The following is a 14,843-nucleotide window of genomic DNA, read 5'->3' as shown; positions in this document are numbered from 1 at the left end:
ATGCCCTAGTAGCCTAGTCACAGCCAAGAAGGTCACCTGTGAACTCTTAATCTTGCCTATTATGAACTCTGAAACCATGAATGAAATCTCTATTTGCTCCATTACTTCTGTCTTTGCCAAAGAGACCACTGGTGAACTGTCTGTCTTGCCTGTTTCCATCAGGGAATCTAAACTTGAGCTATTTGCCTGTCTTAATGTTGTTGAGTCTGAATTTGAACTATCTGTCGGCACTGCTATGGTGGTCCTCTACTCCACCCGTTCTGCAGGCTCAATCATGGTCCCCTGTTGTGCCGGTCCTGCCTCAGTCCCAAACGTCTTACACCTTTACATGGTCCTGGCCCACCGTCCCTCCCCCTGTTCCGCCTCCGCTCCACCGCCCTCCTGGAATGTGTAATGTTTAGAGGGCCTAGAAGCCGCTACTTGTATAATAAAGCTTGCAAATGGATCCGCACATCTCTCGTCTCGTTCGTCTCGTTCGCCCCGTTACAGAAATAATGCAAACTGATTGCCTCAGAGCTCACACTAAGTCTGTCTTTAAAGGTTTATAAGTTATCGTTAAAAATCTATTTCCCTATGGAGAAAATAATGGAGATTGATAGAGATCAAAGCACCACAGTACAGATTACAACCTGGTACTATCATGATACCATTATGGCATTTATAAACCCAAAAATCAAACAAACTTCACTGGTGTACAAAACTTGTCCCCAAAGGATGTTTTTGTCACATCTCATTAATAATTGTTTCCCCCTGTTTTACAGTGTAACTGCTTACAACTATCAGCCATAATAAGCTTTAGATTCAACTGTGGCACTTTTATAGCTCTGTGACTAATAGTTTGAATTAGGTAAGCTTTCCGCCCACTCCAGTGTCAAGGCTAAACCGGGGTCTCCGCCGCTCCCCGCGCGTTCATTTGTGTTACCGTCGCTAATGGAGCAGGGTGGCGTGATGAAGAGATGACACAGCTAATAAACCACTGCTCCAACGCGTTTCCAAAAAGGCAATTCAATGGCAAAGAGCAAAAAGTCACTTTGTGAGATGCCACAGGCACGCAGCTTGATTTTAGCGGGGTGGTTTCAGGGCATTTCGGCGTCTGGTTGGAGGTCCGTTTGGCATGCTTGAGGGCTAGCCTGATTAGCATGAGGAGACGTGATGGTTGGATCTTTAGAGAGAAACTTTCACAATCGCAAAAAACAAAACACAGAACAGATGGGCAATCAGACACGTTCAGCCATGCATATCAGTGCACTGATTCTGCTCTTGTTATTAAAAGAAATAAAGATGATGTCAAAACCTTTGGACCAAAACAACAAAGAAGAGAGTGAGGTCCAGAGAGAGAGAGTGGAAAGTGGTGAAATTACGTGATATGAGAATTAGCCGTACAAGCCAGGGTTATTATAGTTAATTAAAACGAAAGCTGAAAAGAAAACTACAGATAAATAAAACTATCAAAAAAAACTATATTGCTATCTAAAATAAAATTGAAGATAACATATATTAAAAAAAAAATAATAATAATCAGCCAAGGCAACATTTTTCATTTCCTTTAACTTGATGTTGATGTACTGAAATAACAAAACTGAAAAAAAAAAAATAAATAAGAATAAATAAATAATAATAATAATAATATATATATATATATATATATATATATATATATATATATATATATATTATTTATTTATTTTTATTTTTTAATCTGATATACTTAATGTATATGAAACAACATCAAAAAATACAAAAACACAAAATATTAATTTAAATTTAAAATGGAAGATATACATATTAAAAAGATTCAAAATACTGATTAATGCTATAATAGTACCTCAATGATACTAAAATAACACTGGTACAAGCTTGCATCATCATGTGCAACTTAAAAATAAATTTGTGCAACTGTAAATTTAAATTGGATCAATTTGACCCACATATTTCATTGTTAAAAGCAGCTGCACAGACCCAAAATAAAACCAATGCATTTTGTTATTTTAGTTTCTAAACTACCCTCAGAGGGTATTTAAATGTATGTGTTTGACTGCGCTTTTCATGGTATTTTTTGTAATGTATAAGTATCACATCCGAAAATTATGCTGCACGGACAGTGCACAGCCAAAGTATACTTTGGTTTTTACTAACCACACAGCAAGCCCTTGCAACCGCTCAGACCACATTAGCAACCATAAAGCAACATCCTAATAGCACACAACACTCCAGGATCACAACATGAACTACTGACAATGTCTATAGATAATGCAAACATCTAGCTAAAATGTGAAACGCTAGTCTTTCATTAATAATAATGGCATTGTGTGGAGTGTTCATGTCCTCCTAATGACTTCTACCAGACCACGGCAAGAGGAAGCAAGCGAGGGACGTGTCCCAGCGGCCAGCCACAAAACAAATTGATTATATAAATGCTGGCCTGCCCGCAGGTGTCTGCACTTTTCCCCGCAGGCAATCTCCTAATGGCTGAGGATCCGGCGTGTCATCGGCGTGATGGCGCACAGGCAGGGAAGCCCCTGTTAGCCGTCACTGCATTTATATCCCCTACCCTTCGTGAGATTGCAGCGGACGACAGGCTGGAACCTCCCTGTGGATTGTCTCTGGGGGAATATAGCAATGGACAAACATAAAAAAAAAAAACATCTCTTGAGGTTTTATTACAAAACAGCGGGGTGCCGCAGACCAGGAGGGTCATTTACTGTACGTCCTTTTTCAAAACTGCTCTATTTTATCATGCTTTCTACCTGGTGTGTATGAACCAGAAGGGGTGCTTTTAAAGGTAAAGTTCACTCAAAAATACAAATTCTGTGGTTATATACCAACATGACTTTCTTTCTTCTGTGGAACACAAAACAATATACTTCACAGAATGTTTGTGCTGTTCTTTTCCACATGAAATATAGCAAAATAACACCATAAAATATCCCTTTCATGTATAGAAACTTTGTCACAATCAGTCACAGTCACAAGACATGAAAACTGACCTTAATAATATCAAAGCTGGGGCAAACATGTAAACTGATGACCTTTAAATATACACTACTGTTCAAAAGTTTAAGGTCAATAAGATTATTTTTTGAAAGATATTTTATTTAGCAATTACGCATCAGTTTATCAAAAGTGACAGTTAAGGCTTTAACATTGTTACAAAAATTCAATTTCAAATAAGTGCTGCTCTTTTAAATTTTTTGTAGAATCATGTAAAAAAAGAAAAATAAATTTCTACAAAAATATGAAGCCGCACAACTGTTTTCAACATTAATAGTAATCATAAACGTTTCTTGAGCAGCAAATCAGCGTAATAGAATGATTTCAGCTTTACATCACAGGAATAAGTTTAAAATGTAAAATATACTAATAGTAACAATATTTAAATAAAAAAATTAAATTGCAATAATATACCACAGTATTACTATTTTACAGTATTACGTAAAATAAATTAACAAAAAAAAAAAAAAAAAAAACAGTGAGCATAAGATACTTCTATCAAAAGCATTAAAATACCTTACCAACCAAAAACTTTTGAAATGTAGTGTATTGCACACAGATGCAAATACAGATGGAGATTTTCAGAGAAAATGGCAGAAATGTTAAAATCATGTTCTCACAGAAATTTATCACATGGATTCTTTTTTTGCCATTTTATTATATATATATATATATATATATATATATATATTTGCTAATTTGTAAAATTTAGAGTGATATCAAGTTATATCCCTATTCAATTTCATTGCTTGCAATTCAGCCATATGAACATTTCACCCAACATTTATTTCAGACTTCTCATAATAAATAACATCAAAATAAACGCAAAGATGGCAGAATTGTCATTTTTCTGTGAACCTTTCCTTTCAGCATGTAGTTTCGTGAGATGGTTAAATAAGCAACAAACAACTAAAAAGCGGTCTGCCCAAGTGCATGATGGGATGCGCGGAGCGAGAGCAGAGAAGGAGGCTCGGTAATGAGGGAGAGTGAAGGCGCTGGTGAGAAAGATACAGGGGCTGCTGTGGAGAGTTACTGAAGCTAAGCTAAAGAGATGCAGGCCGTGCGATGGAGAGAGGCCGCGTGTCAGTCGGCGAGCCCCAGGGTAGAGCACCTGAGCGCAACACACTCCCCTGCTAATGAGTGCTTGCCTCTCTGAGCCCACCGGGGACGTCCCCCGCTCCACACGCGCTCCACATCTCCCTGCACACTACAAACACTTTATAAATATCAGCCAGCGCTCCGACTGCACTGCAGAACGCGCCGAAAATAAATCAGACAGACCAATAGTGGCGCACCGTCATTAAGATTCAACACCAGCCGACGGTGTATCGTAACGCTTTAAAGTTTTCTTTCTCTCTCTCGACTTTTTGCAAGATTACGCTTCAGTGTCAGGCAAGTCAGACGGACGCCTGATTCTGTATAATTACAAGCAAATTACATTCATTACCATAATTTACATCTCATCACCAATCCAATTATTAGTTGCCCTGACCTCTGCTGAAAGATTTTTTTTTTTAAATAATCAAACGCAGGGGAAGAGTTCTCGTTCCCTCTTCTCTTACTTCGAAGAAGAACAATCAATGCAAATTCGGAAAGACGAAAACTCTGAATGTCTGTGATTATATGCTTCGGCAGCCAAACTCAAGGACCGGCGCGCCGCTGCTGCAGCTGTGATTGTGTGTTATGCTATGGAGTAATATGCTCATCTCCCTTCTCCTGAGGTCCCAGCACGATTTTTAAGACTTTTTTTTGGGGTTGTCATCGAGAAAGGTTCTCACTATTTATCTATCATCAATATAAGACAGCGTGAAAGACTGATGAAGAGAGCTGGTTATCCGTCAGGGCAAACTCTCTCAAACAGAATATGGTATATCAGTAATGTTGGCATGATAAGTCCTGTGTTGTAAAATGCACTAAAACGATACAAATATTTGTATTTTTGTAAATGCAATGTAAATGCAATTCTTAAATCATAATGTAAATGTAAAATTAACTAATAAAGGTAAAACAATAATTAAAATTGATTAAAAATAATGTATGCAACAATTTTAAGCTTAAATCTTGATGTGCACAGACCCAAAATAGGATACAAAGAGAAATAATGTTCCAAAACCTAATGCACTACCCTGCTGCTTTTAAGCAAGTACCAATCATGGAAAGTTACTTGAAAAAAAAAACCCTCCTCACACTTGTAGCTCATTCCGATTGCACAATATTCCAATAAGACCACTTTCACACTAAATATTGGGTAACTTAATTAGCTAAAACCACACTGAGACATTATACACTGAATGTAATATAACTATTGTGTTGTTTGTTGCGATGCATTCTGGGATTGAAGCATACATACTGAATCTGGTCAAACTGAAGTGCATGATGCATGAGTATGGAGCAGCCTTGGTGTTTGGAGTGCATTAAAATGCTGTTTTGGTTGGCAGCTCAATATGTTTTGGAACACAGCAAGTGGGTTTGTTTTTGTCAGTATCGACTAAAACTATGTGAACTTATACATGGGTCAAAGAAAAGACGTTATATACATAGAAAACATGTTAAATGCAAGTAAAGTGTTTAATGTTTCAAATAACTTTTGTTTTGGGCTGCACTGTGATCATTAAATAGAAAATGTAATGATTCTTGATCTAAATATGCCTGACAATATATTTTGGTATATGAGGTATTGTTACACTGACATATTTTTTTTTCTTCTTCTGTAAATCTTGATAAAAGTGTATAATAATCGTTATTTTTGCTCAGAAAAAAATAATAAATTTAATGTTTAATAAATTACGCCTCCTGTAGGAGAAACTAGTCGCATGCATTGCTCAGGTGTGATTTTGGCCCATTCTTCCACACAAACAGTCCTCAAACCTTGAAGGTTGCATGGGCCTCTTCTATGAACTCTGATCTTTAGTTCTTTCCATAGATTTTCTATTGGATTCAAGTCAGGTGATTGGCTGACCATTCTAGCAGCGTTACTGTCTTTCTCTGAAACCAATTGAGAGTTTCCTTGGCTGTGTGTTTGGGATCATTGTCTTGCTGAAATGTCCATCCTCGTTTCATCTTCATCATCCTGGTAGATGGGAGCAGATTTTTATCAAGAATGTCTCGGTACATTTTTCCATTCATCCTTCCTTCAGCTATATGAATTTTGCCAGTGCTGCACCATGATGTTTTGGGGTGATGTGCAGTGCCATTTGACCTCCAAACATGGTGTGTATTATGGCACAATTTTTTGTCTCATCTGTCCACACTATATTCTCCCAGTATTTCACAGGCTTGTCTAAACATTGTGAAGCAAACTTTAAATGAGCTTCAACATGCTTTTTCTTTAACAATAAAGCCTTGCGTGGTGAGCGTGCATACAGGCCACGGCGGTTGAGTGCATTACTTATTGTTTTCTTTGAAACAATTCTAAATGCTAATTCCAGGTCTTTCTGAAGCTTTCCACAAGTGATCCTTGGCTCTAGGACAACTCTTCTGATTATTATTTTTACTCATTTGTACTGATAGATTTCAGCTGGTGTCTTGGCTTTCCATGCCTTTTTGCACCTCCCGTTCTTCATGTGTTCAATACTTTTTCCCTGTGTCATTCCACTTTATTACACAGAACTTATTTGTCTTGCCTTCTTTGTATGTATGGATTACTTGGATTGTTACTGACATCTGGTAAAAAATGTCATGTCAACAGCACCTTTAGAAATATATTTACTGAGAAAAATGGTGACATGTTCAATACTTATTTTACCCGCTGTGTGTGTATATATATATATATAATATTGTGATACACTGTATATATTATAATATTAATTTATAATATAATACAAGCATAATATATTATTATTTATCAATAATAATAATCCCAACAGAGCATTCATTCTATATGCTGCAAAATTATATATATATATATATATATATATATATATATATATATATATAGCACAAATCAGTTATTATAAGTTATATTATATAACATATAATAACTGATTTGTGTGAACTGATTTTGCTGTCTGTTTATTCTAGTTGATAGAACTTCATAAATCACATGGAAAATATGCACAGGATCATCTGCAGTGTATTTTGGTGTAGTGTTGTACAATTTTTTTCTCAAACACACACACACACACAAATATAGAAGAATCAAATTCCTGCTGGCAGCGTTCGCATGATGCTGGGGAATTCACACAACGGTGTGCTCGACTCCAGATCTCCCTCAGTGGAAGCTTATAAAGCACAGCAATAAATAAAATCAGTGGTTCAAATAGACTATAGAAGAGCCTGGTATGGGAACACATTCACCTGTAGTACTATCAGTATGTGTGCTCTGGAAATAGACTATGCAGGACAGAAATAGAGGTTGTTTTCTTGGAGAGTAACACATGGATCAGTTCGCTATTGCTCCTCTTCTGCTAACATCATGTTTCTATGCACACCACATCATAAAATTAGAAATACGTCCACATTCTCCAAAGCTCTATTCTTTATTTAATCACAAAATCAAGGCTAACTAATATATATTCAAATGAGGCTGTATGATGTGAACTCTTGAGTGTGTGTGGATCAAGCCGAATCTGAGCTGTCACAGTTAATCATAGCTGTATCCTCTCTTCTCTCCACACCTGACTGAGTGTGTCTCGCTGTTCTCTAGCAGCGCTTCCCTTGACGATTTCACCTGCCCACTCAACCCCGCCTTCCTGTCAAGGTCAGTCCCCATACGTCCAGTGTCAAACACAACTTTAACAGAGCGCACACTGTGCTCTACGAACCCACACACCTCCTTTCCTCAGACAGCAGACCACTGACTGAACTACAGTTTCAAAAGAAACAAGCTGACTTGTGACAAGGCAAGATTCAGGACTGTTTTTCACAACTTTTACTACTGACGGTGGTTCACAGCAAGCATGCAAACCAAATATGAGAGCAGCCTAAATGTGTCTTATCTCAAATCAGAATCATTAGATTGAAAATCAGAAACTAAATCAATACACTGATGATTAGAAGGATCAAATAAGAATTAGTACTTTAAAAATCAGATTCAGAACAATGAGAATCAGCGGATTCAAAATCAGAAACAACATCCAAAGACTGATGATTAGAATGATCAAATGAGAATCAGTACATTCAAAGTCAGTAGATTTAAATTCAGAATAGTTATTAAAAAGTAGTTTCAAAATCATTATGAAAAATAGCAGATTGACAGTCAGAAGAATCAAATCAGAATCGGATTCAGATTTAGGACAATGAGAATCAGTAGCTTCAAAATCAGTAACAAAACCAGTACACTGATGATTAGAAGGATCAAATAAGATTTAGTACTTTAAAAATCAGAAGATTCAAATCAGTATCAGAATCAGCAGACTGACAATCAGAGCAAACAAATCAGAATCAGTAATTCCAAAATCAGAAGATTCAAATTCAGAAATCAAAATCAGCAGACTGATGAGTAGACTGATCAAAAATGAGAAGATTCAGGTTCAGAATGATAATTAGTAGATTCGAAATCAGAATCAAATTCAGCAGACTGCCTATCAGAAGAATCAAATCAGAATCAGTACTTTCAAAATCAGAAGATTCAGAACAATCAGAATCAGTAGATTCAAAATCATAATCAAAATCAGCAGACTGGCGAGCAGAAGAATCAAATCAGAAACAGAAATTTCAAAAGCTGAAGATTCAGATTCCAAAAAAATCTGAATTAGTATTCAAATCAGAAAGATTCAGAATATTAAGAATCAGTAGATTTAAAACCAGAATCAAATCAAGAATCAGAATACATTGAAAGCAAATTAAATCACAGTGCTTTATCCTTATCATTTTCTCATTCAGAGATGATTGTGGGTATTTGCTGATGGAAACTTGTCATACTACATCTGGTTAGGACATAATGTAATCGAGTGTGAATGGGACGGTGACTCACTGGTCCTGAGGGCGGATGGGGTGACCTCGATCTCACTGCTGGTCTGGTAGGGCTGGAAGGCCGACAGGTTGCTGGAGTTGAGCTCACCCGTGCTGAAGAGATCTGGACTCTGGGTACCTGTGGAGCTGGCGCTGGTGCCGTCTCCACCATGATGAGGGTCCTGCTCCTCGTACACCGCCACCAGCTAAAGACAGACAAACAATTATGTTAATCACACTGCTTGATTTATTTGATATAACAATATGTAAATACCTTGCGAGGGACCACCTTCCTATAAAATAATGCAACTAAGAAAAGTTCATGTATACAAAAGATATTTACTCTTTGGAAAAACAAAATTGTGATTGTGATTTCTCTCCTTTTTTTACTATTTGTATCTGACATTTTGCTCCGATTTATAAGATACCAAAGCCTGTAATCCAAAAATTAATAATCAAGAAACACAACAACTCTATCAACATTCATAGCTCTATACTCTCTGTGTGCCGTATGTCATGTTTGTACCTCTGTTTATTTTTATTTAAGCAAATGTAAGACTAAATCAAACATCTGATAGTCTCCAGAGCTATGAAAGAGCAAACTGCGAGCAATAAAATATTCCTCTGGGTCGACTCCTATTCTGAGAGAAAGTGAGAAATTATGACTTATACTAAGATACAGTTGAAAAGAATAGTTTTATTAAATGGTGAGCACATGCACTATGGATAAAATGGTTCGAAGCCACACACCCCTGCACTGCATAATGCTGCAAAAAGGAGAAAATTGCATAGAGGAGTTAGCGGGGAGGTTAATTCATCAGCTTTTGTCCTGATTTCTGCCGACATTAACGGTTCACACATCCACCAGAATAAATGGAACCAGCAAGTCACATGCAAGCCAACACAGAGACGCTATTGTGTGAAGCAGTTTGTGTCTGTTGATTTGTAAATGCTGGTTCTCTATGGTTCACATTCACCTATTTAATCCTCGCTAGCAGGCAGAACTGTGACCAGGAGCCCAGTTATATGTTTCTCCACTGTCTTTCTCACTCATGCTCTGATTTTAAAATGGTTTATGATCAGCCTAATTTAAAGTGGCCCCTCATTTGTTTCTTTGGCCCAATTAAAGCATGTCAAATAAATGCCCTTAAGACGACGATGCCGCCACTGCGCTGACAGACTGCTTATCACCATGACCACTGCTCGTCTCGCTAGAGACCGCCTTACAGAGCCTCTTTTGGCTCTAAATGTGTCTCCTTGCATAGATGGATTTAGGAGAGAAAGAGAACTAAACGTTGAGGAAATATCATCCAAAAATAATCCTAACAATATTTAGTATCTGAATAGCAGTACATTCTTGTCACAAATCTCTTTAGCATCATTATCTTTCATCCAACTGTATTTGAATGGCAGTTCTTGATGTTTAGATGCATGTCTGTTTGCTAATTGTGCAGCTCAATCGTTTTCTGCACACAGTCCTCAGTTGGAGCGCCGCCGCTCACTTCAGTCACTTCAGCCTGCACTTGTAATCAAACTGGGTATTTGTTTATAAATCACACAGTATTTATGGGGGCTTAAGAGGCCCGTCTTTAGGCCTAAATGCACTGAAGCTCCATGAATAGCCAGTAAACTGCAGTTTTAGCTGGCAGCTACAGCTCTCTGTCGGATCAAGAGTCCTCTCAGGGGGAAATGACAAAAACACTGGTTTGAGAGGGCAAAAAAAAAAAGTCACCACAGTGGCTTCTGGTGACCACAGGCAGATCCGAAAACTGTTCTGTTCAGAATCAACAGAATAAGCTTCAGAATCAGTTTCAAAACCAGAAACAATATTGAGAGATACGGAATCAGAAGAACTGGAATCCCGATTATACAATTCAAAATCAGCAGACTGAAATTCAGAATAAACAGATTGAAAACCAGAATCAGAAGAGTCAAAATTGAAATCAGTAGTTTTAAAATTAAAATCAGCAGTTTCAGAAGTAGGGATGGATGGATGGATGGATGGATGGATCAATAAATCAATCAATAAATCATCATATAAATTAAAAATCCGATTTAAAAAATTTAAACTTTTAGATTTAAATCAGTCAAAATGAATGCTTTAAGAATCAGAATCAGAATCAACATCAGTAGAATAATAATCAAAAGAATTGTAATCAGAAACAGAAATGTACAAAATTCAGTAGACTGAGAATCAGAAGAATCTGAATCAGAAAAGTAGATTCAAAATTGGAATCAGTAGATAAATTCAATTAGTAGTAGATTCAGAATTAGAAAAAAATAAATAAATCAGTAAATTAATTAAACCAAAGAATCAGGACACAGATTAGAAGATTTGTTCATAATAATAACTTTAAGTAGATGCAGAATCAATTTCAGTAGATTCTAAATCAGAAGAACTGTAATCAGAAACATACACAATTCAATATCAGTAGACTGAAAATCAGAATAATCTGAATGAGAAAAGTAGATTAAAAATTAAACTTGTAGTAGATTTAGAACTAGAAAAAAACATAACTTTTAAAATCAATATATTGAGATTTTTAATAATCACAATAAATTCAAAACTGAAAACAAATAAATAAATGAATCCTAAGAAACAATCAGAATCAGAATCAAATTCTACCTTGTGGTTGTACTTGTATACACACAAATGTGCTCATTAATCATTTAATCATTTCCTGGTGTGTACTAATAATTAGCACACTAAATCAAACATATATAAGTGAAAGCTGTACAAACTGCTGCAAAGAGTTGCACTTTAGTTGAAATTGCTGGAACTCAAAATTCACTTAACAGTCTAAACCACCACTAATTTTTATTCCTAGCATATACAGAAAAAAAGTCCAGCATGCCTCACATCCATGACTGTCATCTTTATCCTTTTAGAGAAAAGCATAAACAAAACAGATATGAAAACAGACTGAATCGGGACAGTAAAATAAAGTTTCATGTGACCTTCTCTGAAAACCAGCTCCAGTCTGAGGCAAAGAGATTGCAGGGTTTTAGAAGCTTCCACAGGCCTGTTATCTTAAGTGCACAAATTGTTCAAGGGCTGTTTTTGTGCTACAGGCCCAGTTCAGTTCTGCTCTATCACAAATTTGCAATACAATACTTCAATTTCCATCCTTAGTTGTTGTTTCTGTATATGGACATAAGAAGATAAGAATGGACGTGTCCTGCCAGAAACGGACACTGTTTGTCTGCACTGTTTTGAAATGCTAATGATGATGGTTACAAATAAACGGTGACAAATATGGGATGACAGATCAGTTTCATGTTTTGGTGAGAGACGTTTGTGAAAAGAAACCAGAAACTCTGAAATTTAAATAAATGCTAGGCTAAAATGTTGGGCGACAGCCAATCCCTGTGAGGTGACATCCATCATTAACGAGTCATAAAGTTTCTGGTGGATTCAGAATTATAATCACGTTGTTACATATTACTATATTTATTTCAAATTTTAAAAGGCAGTTTGAATGCTATTATACCCTACACAGTAAACTCAAATATGTTAACACGACTCAACATATTTAAGGTAATTATGCAGATCATAATAGTATAATCTTTTGTAGCAATTCCTCATCTTAACCACAGGCTCTACTCTTCAAAACGGCAACATAACAGAAATCCTTATAAATCTCAACAAAACAGAACATTAAACACCAATACAACTCTCCCTATATTAATACTGTGCAAAAACACACTAAATAAAACTTAATTTCAACATTTATTATTCTTATACAGTTGGGCTGTCATGATTTGTATTTTATTATTATTATTATTATTATCAGCATTGCAATTTTGACTTTAATCACAGTTTTGACACTTTACTAATCACATTTTACATTCCTAAATGCATTTTGATGTTTCAATTGAAACATATTTCAAAAGGAAACCTAGTAGAGTTTTATCAAAAAGCTGTAAAAAATGTCTCTAGAACAGACATAAGGAAAAATAATATGTAAAAATGTCAAATCATGTCTCTAGATGAGACACAAGGCAAAACAAATATGAATGTGGGTAATAAAACCATCAAAACAAACACATGCATAAAAACACCTTTTACAAACCAATTGCAAATGTTTTACTGAAAGTGTCATCTATTAAATGCAATTTTAAAAATCATCAAATGTCATTAAATATGAAGTGTGTAATCTGTGTTCTTTTTTTGTTTGTTTTGTGGAGGCCTTTTGTGGAGGTTAACCAGGCCACACTGTAAAAAAAAAAAAAAAGTTGAACTAACTTAAAATTTGAAGGCAACCAGCTTCAGCAGATGTTTGAGTTTCTCAACTTATTTTTGTGGGAGATTCTCAAATTTTTGTTGTATAAAACGACAAGTTAAGAAAACTCAAAAATCTGCTGAAGCTGGTTGCCTTAAAATTTTAAGTTGGCTCAACTTTTTTTTTTTTTTTTTTTTTACAGTGCAATGAGAGACTATTAACTTCATTTTTATTAAACAAATGTGTCATTAAAATGTCTACAAATGTATAAAACTGATCTGAGATCAGGTAAAAAAAATAAAATAAATTTTAAAATGCGTAAACACAGGTTCATGAACTCACTATGATCGCCCCCTAGTGGCGAACCACTGAAATTTTGAAAAATGTTGAAAATGTTATGGTTTAACAAAGCCTCGATTACTGAATTCCCATGACTTTTGTGGATTGATACACGCTCCGAATCACTGATTTGAAACAAATTATTTTCAAATGTTTCAAAGCTTCACAAAGCAGTATTTCATCACTAGAACATTTCACCTTTGTTCGGTTATGAGCAATAAAAATCTCTTCAAAAGTTGCATACTGTCTGAAACATCTCACGCAAGTGCTCGTCAACATGGGCGTCTATTAGTGTTGCCGTCTTCAGTAGTTTATTATGTTTGTCGCATTTGTTTTTCATTTGTAAACCAATGGCCCGAGTCACTGTTGCCACCTTGTGGACAAACTGATTAATAAAATACACTCAAAAACCGAAGTATACTTCAAGCTTTAGTCACAACTAACAAGTCCTCTAATGCACGCTGCAGGGTCAACCATTCATTATCAGAGTGAACAGGAAGAGGAAACCCCAAGGAAAGAAGTGAGGTGAATCTTCCCAATGCCTTTCATGTCTTTCCCCTTTGATCTCGAGGCTTTCGCGGTGGGAAGTGTCGGTGATTACAGCAGGACCCTGATGTGCGGATCTGTTCCATTAACTTTGACAGTCATGATATCGTGTGATCTTTCCAGGATCGACGAGGACATTGTGATCGGCAACTATAGGATGAATCAGAAGTCGACATCGACATGTAATGGAGACAACTAGACATTAGCATAATCAGAATACCGTCGTGCACTTCAAAAGCCTTTTTGGAGCAGGATGGATGTCGTTCAATTGCTATTGAACAAGTCATTTTGACCTTAATAGCTGCGACGGTGAACAAGATAAAACCGAGACATTCTTGCAGCTATGCCTACAATTACGACACAGGCCTTCAAATGACTCTCCCAAGCCGCCAATTTCCTCTGAGCAGACCTGCTGAGGATTAATAAAGTTTTATTCGTCATCAAATTCTCACCTCCAAACTACATTTCAATGGGAGCATGGCAATGATTTTTATGCCTGAACCATGAAAGAGGCCCGGCCGAGCCTCTGGCGGTGGTATCGCACACAACCAGAGAAAGCTCAAAGTAACTCACCTCAACTTGATTAGCCGCTGCGGCTCAATAGACTGGCTCGCGGCAAAACGTCCAACTGGTCGGATAAACGAGCGGTCAAAGTTTCATCAGCTGTCAGGGTTTTTTTACTTTGTAAGTGAATCCACACGGAGCTCAAGGCTGTGGGATTAATGCGAGTGAATCATTTGTGTGAAACCTCTACTAAACTCCTCTGGGCTATAAAAAGGAGTCTTACAGTGCAAAAAACTCTGTTTAAAAAAAAGAAATGTTTTGGACTTGACAAATCTGAAGCAAGCGAAA

At 36.5% G+C, this 14,843-nt stretch overlaps 1 protein-coding gene across 5 annotated transcripts in view; it reads right to left on the bottom strand.

Moving 5' to 3' along the window:
* pard3aa (par-3 family cell polarity regulator alpha, a) overlaps positions 1-14,843 on the bottom strand; it is a 481,810-nt gene that overhangs the window by 301,631 nt on the left and 165,336 nt on the right. For all 5 annotated transcript variants that reach the window (XM_058764715.1, XM_058764717.1, XM_058764713.1 and 2 more), the window contains exon 3: positions 8,906-9,089. In XM_058764715.1, the coding sequence (XP_058620698.1) occupies positions 8,906-9,089 (184 nt within the window). The remainder of the gene's footprint in view (positions 1-8,905; positions 9,090-14,843) is intronic.

Source organism: Onychostoma macrolepis, chromosome 24, assembly GCF_012432095.1.
Source record: "Onychostoma macrolepis isolate SWU-2019 chromosome 24, ASM1243209v1, whole genome shotgun sequence".
Taxonomy (NCBI): Eukaryota; Metazoa; Chordata; class Actinopteri; order Cypriniformes; family Cyprinidae; genus Onychostoma; species Onychostoma macrolepis.
The sequence above is the reverse complement of the archived record's forward strand: the minus strand, read 5'-3'. Positions and strand labels throughout refer to the sequence as shown.